At 39.2% G+C, this 27,169-nt stretch overlaps 1 protein-coding gene across 2 annotated transcripts in view; it reads left to right on the forward strand.

The window, feature by feature from the left end:
* The window catches only part of LOC124593683 (Golgi-specific brefeldin A-resistance guanine nucleotide exchange factor 1), a 304,033-nt gene that overhangs the window by 180,286 nt on the left and 96,578 nt on the right, over positions 1–27,169 (forward strand). For both annotated transcript variants that reach the window (XM_047131983.1, XM_047131984.1), the window contains exons 24-26: positions 1,126–1,313; positions 3,161–3,386; positions 15,044–15,228. In XM_047131983.1, coding sequence (XP_046987939.1) covers positions 1,126–1,313; positions 3,161–3,386; positions 15,044–15,228 — 599 coding nt within the window. The remainder of the gene's footprint in view (positions 1–1,125; positions 1,314–3,160; positions 3,387–15,043; positions 15,229–27,169) is intronic.

Genomic DNA, 27,169 nt, shown 5'->3' on the forward strand with positions numbered 1-27,169 from the left:
CTGCCTTCAGCATTATAGGGCTATAGTTTTGTACATCTGTTCAACAACTCTTATCAAAAACTGAAATGACCTGCCCAATTTTCCAGTCACTGGGATTGTTTGTTTGGCTCCTGCAGTGATTGTGTACTTCACTAAAATTTGCTGCATGCACCTGAATGTTGTTTTATATCAGCAGATCACAAGCACTGAGCATATCCCTCTTCATGTTCTTACCAACTGTCTCAATTTCTGTGGTTTTTCATTTTTTCATCTCAAAATCAATCATAGCCCATTTCACACCTGAACACTATGCACATTAATTTGAGAGCTTGGTATCAACGAGAAACTGCTTTCACCTTACTGCTAAATTTGTCGATGCTGCTCTTGTGTGTTTGAATTTTAATTTTTTTATATTCATTTGATGAAAAATTTTCTCAAGAGCAAATGGTTCTAGACAATTTTGTTCACTAAGTCCAGACATATCGTGGAATGTGATCTGAGTTCAGTAACCAGATAACTATTGATCATTGTGTGTGTTGTTCTGGCTGTTTTGACAACCTACAGAAAAATGTGCATCAGTGTGCATCACCTTTTTGTTAGAGATGATGTGCTCAGTATTAGACAACACTGATGATGAATATGAATCACTGCTGTGTTCTGTGTAACTGGTAACTTTAACTCAAATCTGTCAGTGCAATTGGTCCATAAAAGAATCAGTCATTTTTCAGCCCATATACAAACATGATTTACCAAGTGATTGGGAAGTGTCAAATTTTGCATATAATAACCATATATGGAAATTTCCCAATGAATGGCATTTGATTGTATTGTAACACAAGTAACTTAGGTTTAGGGTAATCCTTGTTTTTATGACCAGCAGATCATGGTTTCGTAACATGATGGAGTGCTTTTCTTCTGATAATGACTAGACAGTTCATCAAACTGTACTTGCACCCAAAAATACTGCTGCAAGAGTTTGGTTAGAAGTCACACTGTGAATTATTTATTTCTCCTTATATTGTTATATTTGGTAGATTATGGATATTATATAATTCCATTACAACACATGTAATGACACATTCAAGGAAACTCAATGTTCATTTTTTTCTGTAGTTTAGTTAATGAAATTTTCAACTTACTTTTTAGGGTTGTGTTCTGCAACTGGCAAGTCCGATGGTGAATTAACACGTGAAGAAAACAGTGACTTGACAAATGATCGTGGGTGTACTTCAGATTCGGAGTTGAGTCGCATTTCAAATAGGCATGGAAGCTCTATTGAACGTTCTACCAGTCCTGAGTTGTCATCAAACAGTGGTGGTGGCAGCTGGATTTGGGTATGTTGGGGCAGCTAAATTAAAATTAAAAATGTTTGTGTACCGACAGCTCTTCAACAAAAAGTATGAAATATCAACTTTTTTTTTTGCTGATTTATCAATGCAAATTTGTGAGGGTTTGGGGTTTGGGGTTTGGGTGATTTCCAAACTGATGGCCAGGCTTTGTACTCCTGATAAATAGGATTTACTTTAAATGCGTGTGACCCAGCAATTGTCCATGAAGAGAGGCTCCATGACTGTCTTGTCAACAGGGATCAGGGCTACCAGCTAAGTTCGACATGAAACGCTGCACTGGCAGATATACACAGAGACTGCACCCAGTAGTTGACGTGTGGTGAGTCTTAGCAAGACTGACTGCACCTAAAGTCGAATGGCGGTCTGTCGCCCACCAGGGATCATCAGCCTCATGTCAGGGGGCAGGGGTGGGGGGAGATGGCTGCCGCTCACATAGGACACCTGCATAACCCTGACATTTTACGAGATGATGATCAGAGTGACACTCATATAAATATAGCAGAATTGTAACGTGGCCAACCAGATGGAAGCCGGAGTAAGTTTCTCAGCAGTATTCACCAGGAAAGCGTACATTCACAAGTATAGCTCCTTGTTTCATGGAGTGAGACTTCAGAATTGAAAAGAGGGGTACTGAAAATGTGTTCCAAAGCATGGACAAAGTGAAATAAATTAAATAAGGCTGACATAAAGAAGAGCTGTTAATAAATGGCTGTAAATGAGCCAGTCTCTTGTTTCCAGATCATATGATCATTTTTATTTTTCTTTTTCTCAAGCTTCTCATGAGATTTACCTTTGCATGATGTATTGCTCGACTTACTGGTGCCTATAGTATTTTTTGTGTTATATTTTACTTTTATTGCTAAAGGGTGTGATTTTCACTTGTTGTCATTGCTTTTGCTTCAGTGGTATAGCTTCCTTTATTTGCCTATTTAATCATGTTCTTAAGTTCATACTCTTCCACAAATTTTTCACCTATTTAAAATGTCCAAAAGAGCAGACACCATTTTTGATCCAGCAGCAGTTAAGAATTAAGACACTGAATTGTAGACATTGGCTGTGAATGAGCATTGATGTAAATCTAAGGGGAAAGTTGAAAATTTGAGCTGGAATGGAATTCAAACCCGCAGCTCCTGCTTACTAGGCAGTTGCTCTGACCTGAGCCATCTGAACTCAGTGATCATTGCAACTGCATGCCACCTGTCGGACCCATATTTTCAGCTTATCCACACACTATGAATGTAGTGCCCCTTGCCCATAGTCCTCATTACTCACAACATTTTGCCGATTCCTGTAACTTCAACCCTGTTGTGCATCCTCATAAAAGAGATCATTGTCTGCCTTCACCTTAATTATATGTATGTGGTGTCTGTTCTTTCAGGCTTGTCTGGGGAACAGGCACCACATATATCTAATTAATGCTCTCCAAAAGAACAAACAACACAATTAAGGTGAAAATGGCCAATGATATCTTCAGTGTGGGTGCACACCAGGCTTGAACCCTTAGGGGAATCAGTGAAATGCCATGAGTAATGAGGACAATGGGCAAGGGGTACTACATTCGTAGTGTGCAAGTAAGTTGAGAATTTGGGTCTGACGGGAGGCGTTCTATGATAGTCCGTGCAGTTGCAGTGACCACTATGTCGGGACTGCTAAATGATCAGAGCAACTGCCTAGTTAGCAGGAGACCCAGGTTCAAATCCTGATCCGGCACAGATTTTCAATTTTCCAATTGATTCACATCAATGCCCACTTGCAGCTAGTGTCTGTAATTACTTTGTGTCTTCAAAACAGTGTTTTGTAATGTCATACTCACGGCAATTATTTGTAAACAGGTGGGACCAGGAGCAGAAATACAACCTCTTCCTAAGCGGAACTGGACAGCAAATCAGTTCAGTATAGTCCATGAGAGGGAGCTTTTGGCACATGATCCATATGCTCATGTGAAATGTTGTGAGAGCCTCGCTTTCCTTGTAAGAGATGTTGCTCATATTACGCCATACAACTTTGAACACTGCGTTCATTGCATACGAACATTTGTTGAAGCTAGCCTCAATGGAAGTAAGTAAACAACTTTTTTTTTATTGCACACTTAAATTCTCACATGTCCAGTATCATTTCAGTGCTAATGTGTATGACACCCCTCCTCCTCTCTGAGTTTGCTTTTGTTGTGAATTCATTGCTTACATTGTCTCATCTTGGGTAGCAACACTTAGTACCTTTTGCCATTCCACCGAAATTGCAGAAAGTTAGTCTTGGACACAGGCAGTGCAAGAACATACAAAAATATAAAATCTGCATATAAATGATAGAAATTATGAAAATCCTCAAATATTTAACTAATTGTAGTATTTTAGTGTTTGCATATCATAGGGCATGCTCTTTAGAAAATTTTTGCATTCACTATGAAACTAAAATTACATGGTCCATCCATTTCATATTCCACACCTGTGTTTGCAAGGCTGCAGCATGGTTATCGCTGATTAGCTTTTTTCATGTTGGCTGTTTTTTATTTAACAGTGATTTAGTTATAGAATGTATTTATGTTTCAGAATTATTGTATCTTAATTTTAAATATGCTGTGGCATTCCACATGTATACACGAGCTCCACAAGCTATCCTATACCACATGATTGTAAGAGATTCACGATACCAGCTTCTTATTAGATTTGCAGTTGGCAAATGGTAAGAAAGGTTATCAGTATCACCATGTGTAAGTCGAAATTTCTCCAATTTTACTTTTATGGTCATTCCATGAAATGTATGTTGGAGATTCGTTTTGGAAAATGGTCTGTGAGAATGTTAAGAGCAAAGTTGTTTACGGTGCACAATGCCTTATAGCATCTCCACAGAAATTCATGGAAATTTCTAAGAGATATTCATACAGATCAAATGATTCTGCAATGAAACATGTAGCTGTTATTTGAATCTTCTCTGACTCTTATTGTTTTAATACAACTAGATCAAGGCCCCAGATTGCCAGACCATGCTTCAGAATTGAATGAATGAGGGTTTTGTGAATGATTTATACATCAGTGTCACTTCATCAAGGTCCACCAGCAAAATGTGAGTTTCAGATACGTCTTCTCTGAATACAGATTTATGCAGGAGTTCCATTCTATTTGGACTGATTGTCTGACATATTTGGTGGTTGTCAAATGATATCTAGTCTTTCCATCTATTTATGCACATTACATTATATTTTTCTATGCTGAAGGTCAGTTGCCAATCTTTGCAGCAGGTCATTATTACTTTCAAGTGTTCATGCATTTTGTAACAATTTCTAACAATGTCACCATCCTGACAGATCTGTGTCATCTGCGAACAACTCAACAGGGCCATAAATGATGCATCTGCAAAGTCACTTGTAATATTGTGAAAAGCAATATCTTTGTCGCACTAATTTGAGGCATTCAAGATGCTGCTTTTGCTTCAACATTGCTTCCCAGTTAAAAATTACATACCAATTTCTGTTTACCGGCAAGTCTTCAGCCCACTCATACACTGTTCATATATTGCATGTGAATGAATAGACATGTATTGAAGGCTTTCCGAAATTCTATAAACATGGCTCAGCCAGATTGCAACACAACTCCTATTTTCCACTGATTCTTTTCTGGCAACAGTTAATTCATCATTAAGGTACTGGAACAACAAAACATTCCACATGACTAGGAAAAGGTGCAGGGCCTTCAAATCTAATGCTGTGAAAACTCACGTAAGAGAAGTTACCACATTACGCCATATAGCTGCCATCCATATTTGGTGAATGAACAGACCAGGAGGCTTTTCACACAAGCAGTGATTGTGGGATGTATGTTTATTCCTTCAGAGAAATTGTCTCCAGAAGAAATAGTGTGAGACCACAACAAATGTTTCATAATTCCACAATGTACCGTATTTACTCGAATCTAAGCCGCACTCGAATCTAAGCCGCACCTGAAAAATGAGACTCGAAATAAAGGAAAAAAAATTTCCTGAATCTAAGCCGCACCTGAAATTTGAGACTCGAAATTCAAGGGGAGAGAAAAGTTTTAGGCCGCACCTCCAAATCGAATCAAAGTTGGTCCATTGTAATATGAGACACAATTTAGGTCTAATGAATGACGATACAGCTACAGTAGTTTGGTTCGAGTCATAAGCTTAGCAGTTAAGCTTTACCAGGTAGCCATTGCTATGCGTCAGGCGCTCCGTCTGTATTTATACGGGTACACTTCCTTTTTCACGTGCTTCGTCTGGTTTGAATCTATTGCTTATTTTGCTTCGCTCTGATAAGTGCCGTTTTCTTTGTTATAGGTGTTTACGTCACTCTAAGCTGAAAATGCATTACTGTACTGTGTCATGCATTGTTTGTCGCATTCTGATAGTGCGTGTTTACGGACTGTCGCCGCTCGCGGCATGGCCTGCTTTTGTGCGCGCTACTGCCGCTAACAATAAAAAAAAAAAGAGAGGAATCGTCTCATTAGCGAAACAATGGCAAGAGACTGCTATTTGTTGTTACTTATACACTGCTGCTTTCTTTGTTAATGATCAACAAGAACCAAATATGATAGAACATGTTCTGAACGAGAGTTAGGCGAAAATTTTTCTCCGTTTGAAAATCTTTGCGGCCGCTTCTTTAGTACATCAAATTCTGCACAAAAATTAGAATTAGATTTGCAAATCAAGTCAGTTGCCGTGCTTCATTTTTGACTGTATCACTTAATACGAATATAAACATGACACGATACATATATTCTTCCGCGTTTGCTGTTGTCTCACTCCAGTTTCGTAGTTTATTAGGCAGGCAGGATTTAAATGAGATAGCAGCAAACACGAAAGAAACCATGTCAAAATGTTTATATTCATATTATTCTTATGGTGAAGAGAATACTGCATGTGATTCACAATTCATAAAAGTTCCTATTAGCAACCATCTCTTGTCACAGGTAGGAAAAATTTCAGAACGTAGAGTTGGCCATATTGACAAACATCCCAAACAGTCTTGCCAGTCGGATTTTCTTAGTACATTGAAATTCTGCTACATTTGAAGATGAACAATACGGAGTTTGTATTTACTTCATTGGATAATGTATGAAAATGCAGTGGTCGAAACTCGAGGCAGAGAAAAAAAGCTCGTCTTCCACCTTCTTCTTCTTCTTCTTCTTCTTCTTCTTCTTCTTCTTCTTTTTTTTTTTTTTTTTTTTTTTTTTTTTTTTTTTTTTTTTTTTTTTTTTTTTTTTTTTTTTTAATGACGCGGAGGTTTTGGCGCCAGTATTTATCTCTGTGCCTATAAACAATGCCTGTGTAGCACTACATATATTCGACGGCAGAAGTTCGTTGTGGCGGCACCTACCAACATTTTTCAGAATTCCCGCATGCTTTGCACTCGATTCTAAGCCGCAAGCGGTTTTTTGGATTACAAAAACCGGAAAAAAAGTGCGGCTTAGATTCGAGTAAATACGGTATTCACATCAGTGAGGCAGATTCGCAGTCTGCAACTCTGTCTCTTAACCATCCTTATAGGTCTCAGCTAAGTGTCCCGTCCTCTCTCTCTCTCTCTCTCTCTCTATATATATATATATATATATATATATATATATATATATATAATCTCTCTTCAGGAGGCAATTAGTTATATTTGCTGTAGCAGATGGAGGGAGAAAATTGGAGTAATGAACTCAGTTTCCCAGCAAATCAGTTGTAGTGAAAGAGCTGAGAGAAAGACGAGTGTGTAGTCTTCCAAGACACTTAATTAGTGTGACAGCTGTAGTAGCAGTCAGCTTAGTTCATTGTGTCCTTTATATTGTTCATGATTTCACTTATGAGAGAAGAGGTTTCTATGCAACTATTAAATCATATATCAGACTGGAAGTGTGGAGGGAATACAACCAATTTGGAAACAAATCAAAGGCTTTAATTCTGTGAAATTCAGAGTTAAAAAGTGTGTTATGAAATTCATTTTCCTCTCTTTTGTTTTTTGTTTTTGATTATGACTTCTTTTTTACAATTTCTGTCACTGTGTAGCATGTACTAAACAGGCTGTAGCTGAAGCTAAATATTTAAAATTAAGATCATTTGCAGCAGAATGCAACACATTTCAGATGTTTCTGCTCTGTTTGGCTGTGTATGTGTGTGTTGTTTTTTAGAAAAAGAGCTTATGTAGCGGTATATAATCGTTGGCAGTTAAAACGTACAGTGATTGATGGTATCCCATAGGAAATGGCAGCAAGTGACAGGAAAGGATACCAGGTGCATTCAGTGTGAATGCTTGGGGTCCTCATTGAGTATGTTGAAGAGGACATTCCAGCAGCCATTTAGGGAACAAGGTGCAATCAGCTGCAGAATGTTGCACACATTAGAACAAATGATGCCAGTTGTGTGGGCTCCAAGGTCTTATTTGGGTCTTTCCAGTGACTAGCAGAGAAGGTTGAGAAGACCAGCCTTTTTTATGGAGTTTAACCAAAGCTCACAATTTGCAGCATTTTCCCCAGAACTGATTGTGGATCTTCGGTTCTTAGTCGAGTGAAAGGACAGAAACAGAGACTTTGAAGGTTCTATAATAAGCTAAGCTGCAACTTCCTAGACTTATACCATAGGGTTGAGAACTGTAGGGTCCCCCTAAATGGGTCAGCTGTGTACCGCACGTCAGAGGCTGCTACTCAGATAGCTGACTGTGTGGGGTGCACACAAGGGTTTTTTAGATTAGGTGACTCTCCATCCAACCCACATAACGATAGCTGTAGGAAAGCCAAAAGTACCAGAGCAAGATTGAAAGAAATGCATCTCACAGGTGAGAGTATTACAATCTTAATGGTAAACTGCCGAAGCATTCACAGTAAAGTGCCAGAGTTTGAAGTGCTCATGAAAAGCAGTGAAGCACGCGTAATACTAGGTACAGAAAGCTGGTTTAAACATGAAATTGACAGCTGTGAAAGTTTAGGGGAAAATTTATGTGTATATCAAGAGGATAGGCAAATGGGAAATTGAGATTGTGTATTTGTTGCAATAGACAAGAAACTCAAATCCACAGAGATACAAATTGAAGCTGCATGTGAGATTGTTTGGGCAAGACTCAGTAGTATCAAGGGTTGGGCATAAAATAATTGGATCCTTCTGTTGCCCACTGTACTCATCTCCTGATGTAATGAAAAACTTTAGATAAAACCTCAGTTCACTTGTACATAAGTTCCTCAGTCATTCTGTAATCACTGGTGGAGACTTCAATCCTCCAACAATTAATTTGGAAAAATACTGTTTTGTTAGTGGTGGACATAATACATCCTGTGAAATATCACTAAATACCCTCTCTGAAAACTACCTAGAACAGGTAAAAACCCCACTCAGAATGGAAATATATTGGATCTATTGGCAACAGACAGACCTGACCTTTTTGCGGGCGTCCACAATGAAATTGATATCAGTGACAATGATGTGCATGTGGCACCAGTGATTACCAAAGTACAAAGGGCAACTAAAACAAGCAGGAAGATATATGTGTTCAGTAAACTAGATAAAAAAATCAGTGGTGTCATATCTCAATGAGGAACTTGAAACTTTCAGCACAGGACAGGAGCATCCAGATGAACTCTAGCTCAAGTTTAAATGAATAGTTGACCAAACACTGGAGAGAGATGTACCCTGTAGTGGGAGGGAACCTCCATGGTGTACAGTTACTGTAAAGAAACTGAGGTTATTGGAAAATGGGTGGAATACAAAGCATGGGGATATAAATAGAGAGATGCTGAATAAAACTGGCTGTCAAGAGAGCAACGCATGATGCCTTCAATGACTACTGTAGCAGGATATTGTCAAATGATCTTTATAGAGCCTAAAGAAAGTTGGGTCATATGTAAAGGCTGTTAGTGACACCAACGCTAGTGTCCAGAGCCTAGTGAATGAGACAGAAACTGAAATTGAGGGTAGCAAAGCAAAAGCTTGAAATGTTTAACTCTATTTCCAAAAGTTCCTTTACAAAGAAAAATGTAGAATTGTCCCAGTTTAATCCTCATAACAGTGAAAAGATGAATGAAAAAAGTATTGGCATCTGTGGTTTTGAGGAATGGCTGAAATCATTAAAACTGAGCAAAACTCCAGGACCTGATAGAATTCCTGTCAAATTCTTTACTGAATTTGTGAATGAATTAGTCCCTTTTCTAACTATAGTCTGTCGTAGATCCCTTGAACAAAAAAAGTGCGCCAAATTGTTGGAAAAAAGCACAGACCACACCAATCTACAAGCAGGGTGGTAGAAGTGATCCGCAAAACTATTGTCCAATATCTTTGACATCAATTTGTTGTAGAATCATAGAACTTGTTCTGAGCTCAAACATGATGAGGTATCTTGAACAGAACAACCTACTCAATGCCAACTAGCATGGATTCCAAAAACATCGATCATGTGAAACCTATCCTGCACTTATCTCGCATCACATGCTGACAGTTTTTGGTCAAGGCAATTGGGTAGGACTGTATTTCTTGATTTCAGAAAAGCATTTGACTCAGCACCACACCGATGCTTATCACCAAAAGTACGATCATATGGCGTATCACGTTATCTTGGATGGAGAGTTATCGACAGATGTAGAAGAAACTTCAGGTGTACCTCAGGGAAGTGTGTTGGGACCCTTGCTGTTCATGTTTCATATTAATGAACTCGCAGACAATATTAGTAGTAACATCAGGCTTATCTATAATGAAGTATTATCTGAAAGAAGCTGTGTGAATATTCAGTCAGATCTTAATAAGATTTCAAAAGGGTGCAAAGATTGGCAACTTGCTTTAAATGTTCAGATATGTAAAATTGTACACTTCGCAAAAAATAAAAAAAAAATATATTATTCTATGACTATAATATCAATGAGTCACTGTGGGAATTGGGCAACACATACAAATACCTTGCTGTAACACTTTGTAGAGATATGAAATGAGATGATCACACACACTCAATTGTGGGTAAAGCAGGTGGTAGACTTTGGTTTACTGATAGAATAACAGGGAATTGCAATCAGACTATAAACCAAATAGCTTGCAAATCATTTGTGCGACCCACCCGAGAATATTGCTCAAGTGTGTGGGATCTGTACCAAACAGGAGTAATGGAGGTATTGAACTTGCAAAGAGAAGGGCACCACGAATGGTCACAGGTTTGTTTAATCTGCGGGAAATGTCACAGAGATACTGAAGGAACTGACCTGGAAGACTCATGAAGATAGGCGTAAACTACCCCAAAAAAGTCAAGCAACAGAGTTTCAAGAACAGGCTTTAAATGATGACTAGGAATGTACTACAGTCCCTTAATGTTGCTCAAATAGGGATCATGAGGATAAGATTAGAATAATTACACACACAGTCATTCAGGTGATCATTCTTCCCACACTCCATACGTGAATTGAATGGGAAGAAACCGTAATAACTGGTATCGTGGTAGGTACACTCTGCCATGTACCTCACGGTGGTTTGCAGACACTAGATGTAGATATAAATGTGGATATAGGTATAGGTGTAAATATAGATGTAGATGCTAATGTGAATACGGTTTTCTGTTGGGTATTTCTGAGTGCCACCCGTCAGTCTACTATAGGTTTTCCCATATTTTATGTTTCAGTTAAAATACAATGCCTTTAAAGCTTGCCACTCTGTAGATGCACTCATATCACACCGAGGCTCCAGCACTCAGCTGTGATAAGAATGTTTACAGATCGGCAAGTTAAGTGTTTATACTTTTCCCTATTTTCCATGTAGTATATTTGTTAAATTTCATGCACATGTCTCTGTTTAAGAAGGTTAGTCTCGCATTTTTGTAAGTGTAAATTCATTCAGTCTTTAGTGCAATAATTGCTCACTAAACAGCCAGCTACATAGCTCCAACGCATCAGCGTCCATTGGTAACACATCAGGAGGATAGCAAGTCGCATATCTAGGATTGTCTGCTTTTATAGTTCACTTCTTCAGTTAGTCTTACTAGGAGCGGCAGATGTGTGTGGATGCAGCAGGAGCTGGCTGCAGTTTATGAACAGCTGAACATGTTGTTGGCTGCAGTCAGTCACCTTCAGGCTGCTGCCTCAGGGTGTAGTAGTGGTGGAGAATCTGGCGCGTTGCATGGGACACCTCAAGTGTCACTTGTTTTGTCCACTGGCTCTGCTTCTAAGGCACCTCCTAGTGCACATGGTGTGGTTGATCCAGCTTCACAGCAGGGTGAGTGGCGGGTGGTAATGCATTCACGTCACTCAAGGCGGAGGGACAATGTGGAAACTGGCCGCCTGGCCTTGCCCATTCACTCTTTGAGTGGACAGGTGGCCGTTCCTTCAGTAGGGTCTAAGCAGGCACCTGGTGTGAGGGGTTTACTGCTTATTGGGAGCTCCAATGTTTGATGCATTATGGAGCCCCTTAGGTATGTTCAGGACTGGAAAGTAAGTCAATGTTCACTTGGTACGTCTGCCAGGGGGGCCTCATCCAAGATGTGGAGGCGGCCTTGCCGGTGACTATGTAGCATGCAGGGTCCAGTTGGCTGCAAGTTGTTGCTCAGGTTGGCACCGACAACACCTGTCGCATGGGTTCTGAGGCAGTCCTCAGCTTGTACAGGCAGGTGGTGAAGACTGCTGCGGTCACTCATGGGGTCCAAGCAGAGCTTGCAATTTGCTGCATTGTTCCCAGAGTTGATTGGGGTTCTTTGATTTGGAGCCAAGTGGAGGGTCTTAGCAAAAGGCTTTGTCAACTCTGTGACGGTCTTGGTTGCAGATTTTTGGACCTGCATTATTGTGTGGAGATTTGTTGGACCCCCTTTGATAGGTCAGGAGTTCTCTGAACACTCGCCACTCTATTCACAGCAAGGGAAGTCAGTGTTCAGAATAAAAACACTTCAGCTGTCACTATTTTATCAGTAAACTGTCGAAGTATTCATAATAAAGTTCCTGAATTTACTGGCCTCCAGGAAAGTTCTCGTGCTTAAATTATTCCGGGATTGAGAATTGGCAAAACCTGAAGTGGAAAACTGAGAGATATTTAATGACTCATGGAACGTATATTGGAAAGACAGATTAGAGGCCATAGGATGGGAGAGTTTTCATTGCAGTTGACAAAAACATTGTCTCTATTGACGTCAAAGTTGAGTGTGACAGTGAAGTCATCTGGTCACGTTTGAGAGGTGTAGGTGAAACTAAGTTATTGTTGGATGTTCTTACCAGCCACTCGATTCTGCTGTGGCAGTTCTAGAATCATTCAAAGAAAGTGTACGGTCTATGGCATGTAAATACTCAGATCATGCAGTACTAGACAGAGACGACTTTAACCCACTGAGTATAGACTGGGATGTCTATGGAGTCATTGTGGAGGTACAGACACAGTCATGCGAAATTCTTTTGAACACGTTTTCTGAAAATTGTCAGCTAGTTGGGCAGCCCACACGCAATGGAAATATCTTAGACCTTGTAGCCACAAAGAGGTTGGACCTTATAGACAGTGTCAGTATAGAAATGGAGATTAGTGATTGTGATGTCATTATAGCAATTATGATTATGAAAGATAATACATCAGTCAAGAGGGCTAGGAGAGTGTTTCTGCTAGATAGAGCAGATAAGCAGTTACTGACATCGTGCTTAGACAGTGAATTGGCATCATTTTGTACCAGTAATATGGATGTAGAGGAATTATGGGCAAAGTTAAGCAGATTGTAAATTGTGGTCTGGAGAGTTACATGCCTAGTAAGTGGATAAAGGATGGAAAAGACTCACCATTGTTTACTAACAAAATTTGTAAGATGTTGAGGAAGCAGAGGCTGTTGCACTCCAGGTTCAAACGCAACATACAACTACTACCACCATCAAACCTTAGGAAGGAAAAGGTCCAGCAGAGAACTCAAGAAAATTCTGGTCATATGTAAAATTGCTATGCGGGTCTAGTCTTCCATTCAGTCTCTGGTTTTCGTTTCGCTATCTTCAGCTGCCACACCAGACTGGTCAACAAAAGTTTTAAATTTCATGTTCAAGAAACTGTTCACGCAGGAGAACCGTCAAACATACCATTATTTGAGTATTGGACAGACTCCCGTATCGTCGACATAGAAATAAGCATACTTGACATAGAGAAGCAACTTAACGACTGGAAAACAATTAAATCACCAGGTCCGGATGGAATGTCAGTTCGATTTTGCAAAGATTACTCTACAGCATTTACCCATTTACCTAGCTTCATTCATCGGTAATCTCTTGCCCAGTGCAAAGTCTCAAGTGACTGGAAAAAGCGCAGGTGATTCCAGTATATAAGAAATGTAAAAGAACGGACCTGCAAAATTAGACCAGTATCCGTAACTTCTCTTTGCTGCAGAATCCTTGCACATTCTCAGTTCGAATATAATAAACTGTCTTGAAGCTAAGCAGCTTATTATGTCCATGAATCAGCAGGGTCTTAGGAAGCATCACTTGTGGGAAACTCATCTTGCCCTTTTCATATGATATACTGAGAACTATGGATGAAGACCAACAGACAGATTCCATATTTCTAGATTTCTGGAAAGCATTTGACACAGTGTCCCATGGCAGGCAGTTAACAAAGATACAAGCATATGGAATAAGTTCACAGATATGTCCGTAACTTCTTAAACAATAGAGCCCAATATTTTGTCCCCGATGGTGAGTATTCATCAGAGGCAAGGATATTGTCAGGAGTTCCCCAGGTAAGTGTGATGGGACCACTGTTGTTCTCTGTATACATAAATGGCTTGGCAGACAGGGTAGGCACAATCTGTGGTTGTTTGCTGATGATGTCATGGTATATGGTAAGGTGTCGAAATTGAGTGACTGTAGGAAGATAAAAGATGACTTAGACAAAATTTCCAGTTGGTATGATGAATGGCAGCTTGCCCTAAATATGGCAAAATGTAAGTTAATGTGGATGAGTAGGAAGAATAAACCTGTAATGTTCGGATACAATATTACTAATGTCCGAACTTTAGACAGTCAAGTCGTTTAAATGTCTAGTCATAACGCTGCAAAGTGATATGAGGTGAAACAAGCATGTGAAAACTGTGGTAGGGAATGCAAATGGTTAATTTTGGTCTGTTGGGAGAATTTTAGGAAAGAGTGGTCCACCTGTAAAGGATGCTGATGTGATCTGTTCTTCAGTACTGCTAGTGTTTGAGATCCGTACCAGGTCAGACTGAAGGAAGACATTGTAGCAATTCAGAGGGGGCTGCTAGATTTGTTACCAGTAGGTTCAAACAAAACTTATGTGTTAAGGAGATGCTTCAGGAACTCAAATGCGAATCCTTGGGGAGAAGGTGTGTTCTTCTTGGGAAATACTATTGAGAAAATTTAGAGAACTGGCATTTGAAACTGACTGCTGAATGATTCTGCTCCTGCCCACATTCACTGTGTTTAAGTTGGCAGTCACTTGGTAAATGCTGTTAATGAGAAGACAGCAATCTGGGAATTTACGGACAGCATTGTGTGTAATTTTTCTTATGCTTTGGTCAATAATGACGTTATTTTCCAACCTTTCACTTCATAAGATAACCTACCCTTTTCTTCTCTTCCCTCCCCCCCCCCTCCCCCTCCCCCCTCCCACTTCCAGTTATTAAGATATGCTATAATTAATGGTAGATGCAGTATAAAATAGATACAACACAAATGGTTTGTGATACTTGCTAATGAAAAAATTGTTTTTGTTATGTTTTGTTCTTACATCATCATCTTAATACAGATTAACAAGTCTCTTTTACTAACTTGACACTTTCTGGAAAGGTGAAAAACGCATGAAAAAGAAGACAGCTAATTCTGCAAAGGAAAAACCAAGAAAGAAAGCATCTAATCGCCGTAAAGAAGAAAAAATCAGAGCTCAATCCCCGCAGCGATCTTCTAGTCCATATGATGCAGATGAGAGTGATTCTGAGGAACTCCCTAGTGGCTATCAACAAGTGTCAATCCAGGTGAGCTATAGAAATGAAGGCATTGTTTGTCCAAAGCAAGACTTGCGAGGGGGGACTTGGAATTAATTTAACAACAGTCCTCCTGAACAAAATTGATTTTGTGGCCAGTCTAACATACCCCAACTTTTAAAACATCTCGAACTTTCAGTTATAAAAGAGTAAACTAAAAAATGATTATATCAAGAACCACATGCACAGTTCTGGATTATTACCTCAAGTTTTGATCAGTGTTGCAAGGGGGAAGAAAGGAGATGTGAGTGTTCAAGCATCAATCACTTCAAAAATTAACATACTTCACTGGTACTTAACTTTGATGACTTAGTAAAGTCTAGATTTCTTTATAGTTATGGTTGTGTTGTCTGGGAGAGATTCGTATTACATTTGGTTGCTGAAAAAGTCAATTCAGGTTCACTTTTTTGTACTGATAAAAATAATGGAAAATCCAGCATGAAATGTTGCAACTTACCATATAATGGAGATGCTGAGCCACATATAAGCACAACAAAAGACTGTCACAAAGTGAGCTTCCAGCCAACGAGGCCTTTGTCAGAAAACACACACACACACACACACACACACACACACACACACACACACACACACACACTCTTGACCGTGTGTGTGTTGTGTTTGTTTGTTTGTTTCGTCTATTTCTGAGAAAGGCCTTTATGGTTGCAAGCTTACTTTGTGACAGTCTTTAGTTGTGCCCATCTGTGGGTCAGCATGTCTGCTACGTGGTGAATAGCAACTACCATTTACATACTGTTAAAAATAACAACTCATTTTGAAGTGTGCAGAGCTCACTGGTACATTTTCCTCAATTACTCTCTGTCACAAACTTTTATTACTAACAAAATTTCCTACATTGTCATCACACAGAGTACAACTGTTCACAACAAACCCTCTCCAATAACTATTTACCACACAGCTCAACAAAAACAAAGATGTTGCAAGAAGTGGCAGAATATGTAGTCTATACAATCAGTATAATCCATATTTATTATCTAGAGTGTATTGCATTTCATTAACATTTCATGGAGGAAACAGATGCTTATTAATTTATCTTTTAGAATTAATATGAAACAAGTATGATCATAAATATAATTTTAAATATTCATGACTTAAGTACAAAAACATTGAGAATACAAAAATGATCATGTTTCTCATAAAATACTTAATCTTGTGTTAGCTTCAGATATCCAAATTATTGTAGTGATGCAGAATTAACTTCAATCTCACTGGATTGTGTTGTGAGCTAATGTGTATGGATTCTCCAGTATGCGACGAAAAATGTGTTGCACAGACCAGTCCCATTACACCAGCTATAAAGATACATATTAAAATGACACTGGTATTCATTATTTTTGTCATCCTTCTGCTCCAACCATTTGTGCTATTAGCACATGAAACCATCAATGCATATGCAGATAAAATTTGTGTCTAGTTGTTGCAGTCATGTTGTGACTGTATGACAATACATTTCTTACCATACAAATGCTCCATAGAGCTGGAAATGACTATGTTCATTTAGGGCTGTTAGGGAGGATGGCAAAAATCTTCATATTTACTGTGATTTCAAAATCTATCACAAAGCAGCACATGAATTTGGGTGAAAGACTATTTGCAGCTGTCCAGCAATTTCAGGTGTCCACCAGTGAAGGATGCTAGTTGACGGTGGCACGGCGAAGCGTGGCTGTTACAGGAGCATCCTCTATTGAAATCCATGCTACCTGCAAATACTGTTCCATCTGTGGCACACAGGCTCATGTGTAAAGGTGAAACTACATGTCCGTCCTCTTGTCAGGATGCTCACTCGTGATGCTAAAAACTATCGTCAGACGTTACCAGACGTGCCATTATGAATAAATTCACCAGAGATGTAACAATATTTCAGAGGGCACGGATTTCAATAGAGCATGATTCTGTGACGGCTGCCTATGTGCACGTGTCGTCACGTCAAGTTTTGCTATAAAGCTGACACCGTGAGCTAGCAGTCTGAAGATGGCTGGAAAGTGACAAGGAGCCAGTGTGATCCGGCTGCAATACCAAAAGCTCATAGAATGTTCAGTATGCTGGGAAAACTTCAAAAATCATGGGTAATAATTAGATAATAAAGAAATAACAAATAAGCCTAGATAATAAAGAAATAACAAATAAGCCTATGTAAAGGTCTATGTTCGCTGAGTCGATCTTGTCTTCTGCATTATATTACGTTACATTAGGGGCAGAATATCACCTCCCTGTGCTTCAGTGTACTTTTCATAATATGTTAATATACATTTTATGCAACACTGTTTCTTCAATTCTCAAAATTTCATTGCAAATATCGTGCTTAAAGTCTTCCAGTGTTACTGGAAGATTTGCATGCACTTTTTCATTTAGACCGCCCCACAGATGAGTCACAAGTGGTTAGCTCTGGTGAACGCAATGGCCAGAATCCTCTGCTGACAGTCCTTTCTTATGTGAATCTTTCATGAATTTGTAAGACTGACTCTCGTGAAGTGTAACAGGTCACCCTATCATGTTGAAAGACAGCAAAATACAGCAGTGGATCAAACATTCCACTCTAAATTTCTTTGACATTGTCTCGTGTAGTAATTCCCCTGTTTTGCCTTATCATTGTCCTTCTGTTCTTGGACACGATCTCGTTCTGTAGGGCTTCATCTCAATGTAGTGTAAACCATAAACCGTGGTGACAAGACCTATGCGACACGTACATTTGTTGCAACAATTTACATGCCACTTCTTTGGGCTCTGGGTCATGTGTGTTCGAATATCCACAAAAACAGCAGTTACATGAATGGGCAGTGCTCGATTCTTTTTTAAATTTGCAGCTGATCCTGTAGTATGCCACTTTGTCACTAAATCCAGTATACAGCTGTTTGCTGGTATGGAAACGCCACAAAACTTCTTTGCAGAAATATCGTGCATTTCCTTAAATGAACCGGTAGACATACACACCTCCACTGTCGCAATTTATTCTTGAAAAGGATACAAAACATTGTCACTACAACTTCAAAACAGTAGAGGAAGAGTGGTGGGTGACAGTGAGCAGTCCAGTAGTTTGGGACAGTTTTTCGTGCACTACCCTATACCACATATTGTATCCACTTCCAATTATCAGAACATCCTGCATGAATTCGCCCACTGAGTGATAGCATTTCAGTACCAGTGCTTCATATAGATTACTTTTCTTTGCCCTTAATTTCATCTACATTAACTTGTTCCCTTATAATTTAGTATATATTTTTATTCCTATGTCTCAAGGGTCCTGGGAAAACAGTGGGTAAAAAAACCATAAAGTTTTGCGTGTTTCTTGTGTTGTGTGTGACAATGATGATTTCTTCAAATAATGCCTTTCTGGTACACAAAAATTTCATAAATGGATGGGGATGTGAGAGTTAATATTTGTAAGTTTCCATATAATGGGCAACATGGTTCTTACTGATCTAGAAGGTACATATTCCAAATGACTTTTTCCTATACCTTCAATATCTACAGTATGTTAGCATACTTTCCCAAAAAACAATACTATGCCTAATAATGAACCCAAAATAACCTGTACATACTTCTTTTTGTGTATCCATGTTAGTTGCAGTTCATAATATATGCACTGCAAATGCAGATTTGCTTAGTTTCTTGGCTAATTACCTGATGTGTACCTACCAGCTCTGCTTTATATCCAAATTTAATCCTAAGAATTTTAATGAATCCATTTCTTCTATACCTTGGTTGTGGTGAATAATTTTAATCTGCTCTTATTTTCACTGGAAGCTTTGGAATAGCATCCCCTATTCATGTAACTGAAACAGAGTTTCTAAACTACTAGGATAGGCCTAGAGATCAGTTATTCGGGAACAGTTTTTGCATCCAGATTTTTAACCAAGACAGAAGTAGTGTCACAAACAGAACTGGTGAGGTGCTGAAATTCAATGATAATTCATTCACATAAATCAGAAATAGGACTTCGGACACACACTGAGAGATTTTACGGTTAGAATAATAATTTACTCTCATTTAAAATAATGATAAATCCTTGTTTTCTATTACGTAGGTAAGATTTAAGCCATTGTAGAATAGGATAAGGTTGCTCATGTCATACTCCATAAGGGAGTGTAGTATATTTGGTAGGATAATTTAAATAACACAATTTGTTTTGCATATGCTTCATCTTTCTTTTTTAAGCATCAACCAGAATATGCAAGACAAAGATTACTACTAAATCATCATGCACGACTTAATAAGAGTGAAAAGCTAAGTGCACTGTATGTAACCGAGCTGGGAGGGGGAACGATGGAAAATAGACAGGTCAGAAAATGAAAGATGTAGAAAACTAAAATGGAGTGAAGAAATGAGTAGTTACTGTGAAGAAATGCTGGGATAGATGGAATTAATGTAAATTGAGGCCAAGTGGGTGGCGAGAACCAAGGACATTTGTAGTGCTAGTTCCCACCTGCAGAGGTCTGGGAAACTGGTGTCTTGGGGGAAGAATCCAGATGGTGTGTGTGGTGAAATGGGCATCAAGGTTGTGACTGTCATGTTGTACAGCATCCTCTGCAACAGGATACTGTGTGTTACTTGTAAACACTCTTTGACTATGCCCATTCATCCTGACTGGTAACTGGGTGGGAGCCATGCCGATGTAGAAGGCCGATCAGTGTTTACGTAACAGCTGGTGTATGACGTGACATTTCACAGGTGGCTCTCCCTTTATCAGTATATGTTTTGCCAGCTACAGAGCTTGAATAGGTGGTGGTAGGAGGATGCACAGGGCAAGTCTCGCAGTGGGGGTAGTTACAAGGGTAGGAGCCGTGGGGTAGGGAGTTGGGTGCAGAAGGAGCATAGAGTGTGACGAAGATATTACGGAGATTGGGAGGATGGCGAAAAGTTATTCTAGGTGTGGTGTGCAAAATCTGAGACAGAATGGATCTCATTTCAGGACATGGTTTTAGGAAGTCATAGCTGATTAATACATTCAAGACAAGGATAATACTGGGTGACAAGTGGTGTGCTCCGAGCTGTTTTTTTTGGAGGGACCAGCAGCACCAGGATTGCTGAGTAGATTTTTTATGCATCTATTTACAATATACATTTACATTATCTTGTCAATAATTCATTATTTTTGTTGTTATGTTAGCCCATGTGACCATCATTCCTTCCTATGTAAACCTCTTGCCAGTCTTTGTTGTCACCTGGCTTGTACAATCTATCATCTGTTTTTATCTTTTGTGCTAGTATTCCAGTCTTTTTTTTTTTCTGTACCACCCAAAATCAGCACTTTGGCCCTACATCTCTACTAGTACCAGTTTTCGTGCACGTAGACAGGTCCATTGTTATTTGCTAGTTTGCGTACAAGAATTCCACTGTTATTTACGAATTTGCCTACAGTTCACTACACTACAGGGTCTTCTCCCAATCGTCTTTCACCAATTTATTTTCAGATTTGACAGCTATTTTCTTTCCTACCCTCCACTTACCCTGTTTCAACGCAAATCTTTCACATTTTTGTGTGTTTGCTTTTTACCAAACCACTCTGACTTTTACTGTCGTCTCCTGCATTACTTTATTTGACAAGCAAAGTAGTTTACATTATCTCTTGTGACTTTCTCCTTCTGTTAGCCCAGTTTTTAAAATTTTGCCTCCTTTCGTGACTTTCCCTTTTGGTGTTTTATTTTCCAGTCATTTATTTTGATTATGTAGACCACACTTGTGGCGAGCAGTTCTCACCCACTCCTTGCCTCTTGTTAACCATTGTCTGTTCTCACAATTTTTGTGTGAATTTTTCTGATTTTTCCAAATGTTTTCCAGGCTTTTCTTTCATTTTTCTATCTTTTTCACCCTCTGCCTCTCGTTTTTGCCACGCCCACCCCTGTCTAACACTCCAAACCATTCTCTCTTGCCATGATGAATCCTATCGTATATTGCAACAGTTCTTTTCGAAAACATGCTTTTGCACTATCAAAATTAAGGTCCCACATTCTGTTTCTTGAAATGTACTTGTCCCTTGGAGTTACTCCCAAAGGCCTAACACTGAAAGTCCCTGTTTCTGGCTGTAACCCTGCTCTGCACCAGCTTATTTTACAGTTTCATGCCTCATCTGCCAGTTTCCACTCCACCAGACATCTATCTGTTTACAAAATCCTACAGTTATCTGCCCCTAATGTTTGCTTGGATGGTATCATTTGCCAAGCCAACTTCAGATGGCAACAACATGCCAGACTTCACCTCAAAAAGCTGTGCCACCTTCTCCTAAACTACCTCAACAGTCGTGTTTCCCTTTCTGTCTCTCTGCAGCTCTCCAAACAACCACACCATCAACCACCACGCATCTCCTTCAAAATGAGCTTGGCCAACCTCCTTAATATCCCACAGCCTTCACCACTGCCAGTAATAACTCATAACAACACGAACCAATCACAGCAGTACAGTGTTCCCAACCTCTCACAAAAGCACTCCCCCTCCCCTGTATTATCTGTTTTATCCAAGGCTCTCACTTTCAGCTCTAAACCTGCATTTAATCAAGCTGCTTTGGTGATGGAACTACTTTCCCTTACATGTAACATCAACTGGAAGTATCACTTTGCAACCTAATCCCAAAACCTTTCCAACAGCAAACCTGACATTGAACATTGCCTTAACAGTTTTGACCACAGTCACAACTTGATCCACCACCACTGCCTCAGAATCATCCCTTACAAGCCTTCCAAGAATTCCTCACATCCAGCATTGGTGCACAACCTTTCCTCAGGTCCCAACAACAGGACCCTAACCTTTTCTCTGCAGAACTCCAGGCTCTACGTTCCCTAAAAGCTGTTGACTCCATCATTATCCTTCCAGCAGACATAGGATCTATCTCTGTGGTACTTGACCAACAGAAGTATGGTAGTGAAGGTCTACGCCAGCTTTCTGACGCTGGTAAGTTCTGTGAGTGGTAAGCAGGGCACATGGGCTGCTGGAGTAGAATGCTGAACCCATTTGAGGATATAAAAATTTATTTTCACATTGTTAATTAAAACAGAGCACTGGTAACAACACAATTATTAATTTGTATTTGCAGATTGCGATGATCTACACCAATCATTCAATTGTATAAAAGCTAGAGAATAATTCAAAAAATTGTAAAAGAAAAACGGCCTTATAGCCCCAACTTTAAACTCATAAAAAATGACTTTACACAAATATAATTTTCACCTAATTACAGATCTGAGCTCACTAGTCAATTATCAGGCCTTGTGAATTTGAAAAATAACAATTTGTAAAATTTATTAGGTTTAAAAAATACTCAAATAAAAAGATCTCATAAATACTTGAATTAAATGTTATGGAAAGCATTCGGTAATATGATGATATGGTAGCCTGAAAGATCTACACAGCAATTAGCACATTCTTGACGTTTGGCATTCACATCAGCTGCACGTCTGAATTCTGTGCTCGAGAGTTCAAGTGATGACAACAACAGGCCGGAGGGCCTGTGCACACCAGTAACGGCTTCTAGAACACACAAACCCAGTTCATTAAAATACTAAAGGCAGCAGCTAAACATTGGGTAGCATCAAATGCAGGAAGAGATGTTAAACGTTACAGTGTGACAATCACAGTTGCTATTAAAGCATTAGTTCATTAAGCAATCTCCATTGACATGAAATTTCACTTGATAAATTTGTAAACCACAACTAGTACGAGGTGATACTAACCAGACAATCCGCACACAACCTTAAATACCAAGGCACTGTATGATGGCGTGAAGTTGTTACTATTATAGTATGCAACAAAAGGAAGTTGGCAGTTCCAATTTAATTTAGCACTGAAGTTTTATGCAGAAAATAAACTGTGCTTTGTCAAATTGACCACTTAACATAATAATAACAATAATAATAATAATAATAATAATAATAATTAATTCTACACACAATTGGAAAGGCCCTGGAAAAGATAAAATAGCAAATTTCTGGCTAAAGTAGTTCACCTCAACACATTCACATCTAACTAAATTATTTAGCAATTACATTGCAGACCCATACACAGTCCCTGATACACTTACACAAGGAATAACTTATCTGAAACCTAAAGATCAAGCAGACACAGCAAACCCAGCAAAATTTCGCCCCATAACATGCCTACCAACAATATACAAAATATTAACTTCAGTCATTACACAGAAATTAATGACACATACAACCCAGATCAAAATAATAAATGAAGAACAAAAAGGCTGCTGCAAAGGAGCACGAGGATGTAAAGAGCAACTGATAATAGATGCGGAGGTGACATATCAAGCTAAAACTAAACACTACGCATACATTGATTACCAAAAAGCTTTTGATAGTGTACCCCACTCATGGTTACTACAGATATTGGAAATATACAAAGTAGATCCTACATTGATACTGTTCCTCTGAACCCACTATCCAACATGCTAAATAATACAAATTATGGATATAATATTAGTGGTACATACCAACACAAAATCATACATTTGCTGTACATGGATGATCTAAAACTACTGGCAGCAACAAATCAACAACTCAACCAATTACTAAAGATAACAGAAGTATTCAGCAATGATATAAATATGGCTTTTGGAACAGACAAATGTAAGAAAAATAGCATAGTCAAGGGAAAACACACTAAACAAGAAGATTACATATTGGATTACCACAGTGACTGCGTAGAAGCGATGGAAAAAACAGATGCCTATAAATATCTAGGATACAGACAAAAAATAGGAATAGATAATACAAATATTAAAGAAGAACTAAAAGAAAAATATAGACAAAGCCTAACAAAAATGCTGAAAACAGAATTGACAGCAAGAAACAAGACAAAAGCTATAAATACTTATGCTACACCAATATTGACCTTCTCATTTGGAGTAGTGAAATGGAGTAACACAGACCTAGAAGCACTCAATACACTTAACACGGTCACAATGCCACAAATATAGAATACATCACATACATTCAGCAACAGAAAGATTCACATTAAGCAGAAAGGAAGGAGGAAGGGGATTTATCGACATAAAAAAACCTACATTATGGACAGGTAGACAATTTAAGAAAATTCTTTATAGAACGAGCAGAAACTAGCAATATACACAAAGCAATCACTCGTATAAATACATCGGCTACACCACTGCAATTTCATAACCACTTCTACAACCCTTTAGATCACATAACATCAACAGATACGAAGAAAGTAAATTGGAAAAAGAAAACACTACATGGCAAGCACCCGTATCATCTAACACAGCCACACGTCGATCAAGACGCATCCAACACATGGCTAAGAAAAGGCAATATATACAGTGAGATGGAAGGATTCATGATTGCAATACAGGATCAAACAATAAACACCAGATATTACAGCAAGCATATTATTAAAGATCCCAATACCACAACAGTTAAATGCCGACTTTGCAAACAACAAATAGAAACAGTAGATCACATCACAAGCGGATGTACAATACTAGCAAATACAGAATACACCAGAAGACATGACAATGTAGCAAAAATAATACATCAACAACTTGCCATACAACATAAACAAATAAAACAACACGTTCCCACATACAAGTATGCATCACAAAATGTACTGGAGAATGATGAATACAAATTATACTGGAACAGAACCATTATAACAGATAAAACACCACATAACAAACCTGACATCATACTCAACAATAAAAAGAAGAAATTAACACAACTAATCGAAATATCCATACCAAATACAACAAATACACAGAAGATAACAGGAGAAAAAATTGAAAAATACATCCAACTGGCTGAGGAAGTCAAGGACATGTGGCATCAGGATAAAGTTGTCATTATACCAATTATACTATCAACTACAGGAGTAATACCACACAATATCCACCAGTACATCAACACAATACAGCTACATCCAAACGTATATAGACAACTTCAGAAATCTGTAATTATTGATACATGTCGGTTACCCGAAAGTTCCTAAATGCAATGTAACATATACCGTACAGTTAAAAGGAAGTCACACTTGATCAAGGTCCGCGTCACTTTCCATTTTTAACCATAGATAACGTCTGAGAAAGGAAAGAAGTAATAATAATAAAGGGATCACTGAATATCGCCCACACTTTTAATTCAAGATAAATGCAACGGAACCAGGGCACAGCGCAGTTACATGGACTTGCAATACCAAGTATCCTGGATCCACGGCAAAGTGGTTTAAGGAATGACTAGCAAAAATCAAAGTGGCTACGCAGTGCAATCGCATCTAAAAGTTCCACCACAAAATGCTCACTATTCGAAGTTAGCCCAGGAGCTAGCTGTTAACATGCATGCCAGGGTAAAGTCCTGCACTCTCCTCAGGATTTGAGATAGACGCAACTCTTAAACAGAGACTTTGTTGACCAGTGACTGCTTCCGCACTCCGGTCCTGCTCGCCGCCAGACCCAGGTGCCAGAATGTCAACAACGTGTGTCCTTGCAGTACACCAAGCGTCAATTGACTACTCGCGATACTCTGTGCGATGTCTTCCCTCTGTCACCGCTCCCGACTGAGTCTTCTCTCTCTCGCGAGCCACACCCATCCTAAATAGAGGGTGCTAGCCAACCAGGATGGCACAAAGTGCGTAAATTAGACAGAGAAACTATCCTGCCAAGTGCATCCCAGGAAGTCATGGCTCAGACACCTCTTCATAGAGCATCTGCCAACAAGATCCCATCCCTGTGATTCAAACTGACCTGCAGTTCCTCCTAAAATCATCATGCCCCACAAGGACTTACACCTCAATCCATAGCATTTCTTACCCCCACCCAAACCATGCACCCCAACCTTTTACCTTCTTCCTAAGATTGACAAACTCAATCATCCTGGCCGTCCTATAGTTTCTGGCTTCAAAAAGCACCCACCAAATTTATATCTGGCTTAGTTGACTGACACCTGCAACCCACACTACAAAGACTTCCCTCCTCTATTAAAAATGCCAACCATTTCCTAAATTGTCTGAAATCTGTGCCCGTCCCACTCCCATCACACATCTTGCTTGTCACTACTGATGCCATCTCCTTCTATACCAACATCCCCCACGTAAATGGTCTGTCTGCTGCTGAACATCTCCTCAGTCACGCCCACCTGTTCCCAAACCTATGACATCATTCTTGCTCATCTTAATCAACTTTATACTTATCACCAATTACTTTACCTCTGAGGGCAGATGTACAAACAGATCAGGGGTACAGCCATAGGAACCAGGATGGCTCTTTCCTTTGCCAACCTTGTCATGAATCGCTTGGCTGGGGCTTTGGTTTAGATACATTGATGACATCTTTGCCATATGGACTCATGGTGAGGCTGATCTGTTAAAATTCGTGGAATCTCTGAATACCTTCTCCCAATTAAATTTCACATGGTCCTATGTCGAATCCCATGCGACTTTCCATGATGTTAATCTCATCCTTACCAAAGGTCAGCTACACACTACTGTCCACATTAAACCTACTTACAAACAGCAGTACTTATATTTTGACAGTCACCATCCTTCCCATGTCAAACGTTCCCTCCAATACAGCCTTGGCATTCGAGGCAAATGTATTTGTTCAGATGCAGACTCTTCAAGCAATACACCACCACTCTCACTTCAGCGTTCACTGGAGGTAATTGTCCCAACAGCCTAGTTCAAAAGCAGATTTCTCAAACGATCACATCCAATCCTGGTACACCTGACCCCTCAGCTTTGAAGCACACCACCTGTCACCCAGTATTATCCTGCTCCAGAATATATTAATCAGCCATGACTTCCTAAAACCATGCCCTGAAATGAGACCCCTTCTGTCTGAGATTTTGCCCCTCACACCTAGAATAGCTTTTCTTAATTCCATCCATTTTAGCATTTCTTCACAGTAACTACTTGTTTCTTCACTCGATTTTGGTTTTCTGCGTCTTTCATTTTCTAACCTGTCTAT

This window comes from Schistocerca americana, chromosome 2, assembly GCF_021461395.2.
Source record: "Schistocerca americana isolate TAMUIC-IGC-003095 chromosome 2, iqSchAmer2.1, whole genome shotgun sequence".
NCBI classification, from domain to species: domain Eukaryota; kingdom Metazoa; phylum Arthropoda; class Insecta; order Orthoptera; family Acrididae; genus Schistocerca; species Schistocerca americana.